The 2,396-nt window shown below is 37.6% G+C and overlaps 1 protein-coding gene across 1 annotated transcript in view; it reads left to right on the plus strand.

The window, feature by feature from the left end:
* VPS41 (vacuolar protein sorting 41 homolog (S. cerevisiae)) overlaps window positions 1-2,396 on the plus strand; it is a 217,932-nt gene that overhangs the window by 18,210 nt on the left and 197,326 nt on the right. Inside the window, exon 2 of the mRNA XM_011972735.1 lies at window positions 1,420-1,458. Coding sequence (XP_011828125.1) covers window positions 1,420-1,458 — 39 coding nt within the window. The remainder of the gene's footprint in view (window positions 1-1,419; window positions 1,459-2,396) is intronic.

The following is a 2,396-nucleotide window of genomic DNA, read 5'->3' on the forward strand; positions in this document are numbered from 1 at the left end:
GACTATGTCCACAAGAGAAGGATCAGTAGAGTAAGGGGACTAAAACCAGAAACTGTGATGGTGAGTGCAGAGGAGAAACATTTTAGAAGGTGGAACATGATACATGTCATTAACTCTCTGGACAGCTATCATGTAGTGGAATAATTGGTTTTTTTATGTAGTGCTAAGAACAAAAATGTTACTGTGGATTATTGTAGCTTCAAATGAATACGAACTTTATGAGACTTGGATTGACATTAAGCTAAACAGGCTGCATTGAGATATAGAGGAGATTCTAATATTCATTGTGGTTAATGATACAAGTATAATAAAATTCTTAATTACAAGGAACATATCCCCATTTTACGCATGGCCTTTGAGGGCAAGGACTGTGTTGTCCTCCAGGCTGTACTTTGGAGAGTGCCTGCCACCTGTCAGGCTCTTGCTGATTTTTGATGAATGAAATTAAAATTATTTTAAACACCAGATTTACATTTATCCTGCTATCCAACTTGTATTGAGTAATATATGTGTCTGATCTTCCTTAAAATGTTCTTTTTTTTCTTGAAAATATATTAGTTATATCTAAAATGTCCTTGCCCCATTTTTTCTTGTTCTTTGTTTATCTCATGGATTGTTGTAAAGTGCTTACATTCAGTGTCAGCATATTAGTTGTAACCTTTTATTGCAATTGATATCTATAAGTACGTTAAGTAAATCTTCATTTTGCTGACCTCTTTGAGGATGCATGGCATCAGCAGATTCTCTCTTTCACTGGACAGGTGAGAGATTAGCAGGATCAAGTCAATTTTTCCCTTTTTGCTTTGTTTCCTTCAGAGCAGCAAGATTCATTGTCTAGCAAGAGGGAAACTGTGTTAAATGGTGGAATTTGTCTTAGTGGTAATGGTTTAAAGAGTGCATGTAAATTATACAGCTAGTTTACACAGGGTCTGATAGGTACCACTGCAGGAGATTCTTTTTAAAAAGCTGTTTTAGCAAGACAATCATTTTAACTCAACCAGATTAATAGCATGATAATTAATTACACAAGAGCTTTTCAGTATAAAAATTGGCTTGTAGATAACATGAGATGGCAGTTTCCTCTTGCCTTCTGAGATTAGTGAGGCAGCTTTGCCAGATGGGTTTCCATTATTAACAAGGGAGAGAGTCTTCCAGGGCCTCAGATGACAAGTTCCTGGAGTAATTTGTTTACCTGTTAACTCTTTGAGGGAGAGCAGCAGGATCTGCCTGCCAGGGTGTGGAGAAGTTGCAGGAGACACGTGAAAGTCAGAGCATGTGGTCCTCTAAAGTATAGTTCTAGATTCTCTTCCAAAAAGGGCAGATGAGTGGTGATAGGAACACAAGGATTCTTTCCCCTTGCAAATGATTGTTATTCTTTTATCATCTCTTCTGACCATTTTCTTTTTCTGTGCTTTGTAGGAAACTGGGTCCCTTGAAGAATCTACAGATGAGTCTGAGGTAAGGTAGTGACTCAGGAGCCCTCGGATTTGTAGCTCACCACGTTGTTCTCTTGAGTTGCGCTGCTTTGCTAAATGCAACATTCGCAGGGGCTGAGGGTGTAAAGCAGGGCCGTAGGTAACTGAGCCTTGGGGAAGAGCTTTTAATATGCCAGTTATCTTAAAAAAGATTAAATGGATTAACTTAAAAATTAAACAAGAAAGGGAACAAAAAGTTTTCATCTGAAACAATATTTTAACTTGAAACATGTTGGCAGTGGGAAAATTGATACAAAGTTTTAGAAATTTATCTCAACACTTTAACATCCCCCTTGCCTGCTTTTTAAAAATAGCCACTGTAGGTTTTATGATGTTTATTCTTTCTTTGTTCTTTTAATGAATGTGACATGTTTATTGGTATAATTTTTGAATCATTGAAATTGGAGTTTGCTTCTTAAAAAGGGAACTACCTTAAAAGTTGTTAGGGTGTTGTGATAAAAATAGTTTCTTAAGGAGAATAATATATAAGGAAGGACTTTAAAAAAATTATTTTCAAGTCTGCATAAGAAATGTTTAAGTGTAAGTTTTTTTTTTTGTTTCTTTTTTTTTGAGACAGAGTTTTACTCTTGTTGCCTAGGCTAGAATGCAATGGTGCAGTCTCAGCTCACTACAACCTCCGTCTCCTGGGTTCAAGTGATTCTTTGTCCTCAGCATCCCAAGTAGCTGGGATTACAGGTGCCCGCCACCATGCCCAGATAGTTTTTGTGTTTTTAGTAGAGACAGGGTTTCACCATGTTGGCCAGGCTGGTCTCCAACCCTTGACCTCAGGTGATCTCCCTACCTCAGCATCCCAAAGTGCTGGGATTATAGACATGAGCCACTGTGCCTGGCCCAAGCATAATGTAATTGGCTTATCAGTTTTCTAGATGGACTCAGAAGAAGTACATTTTTCCTTTTAAT

Source organism: Mandrillus leucophaeus, unplaced genomic scaffold (genome assembly GCF_000951045.1).
Source record: "Mandrillus leucophaeus isolate KB7577 unplaced genomic scaffold, Mleu.le_1.0 Scaffold100, whole genome shotgun sequence".
Classification (NCBI taxonomy): Eukaryota; Metazoa; Chordata; class Mammalia; order Primates; family Cercopithecidae; genus Mandrillus; species Mandrillus leucophaeus.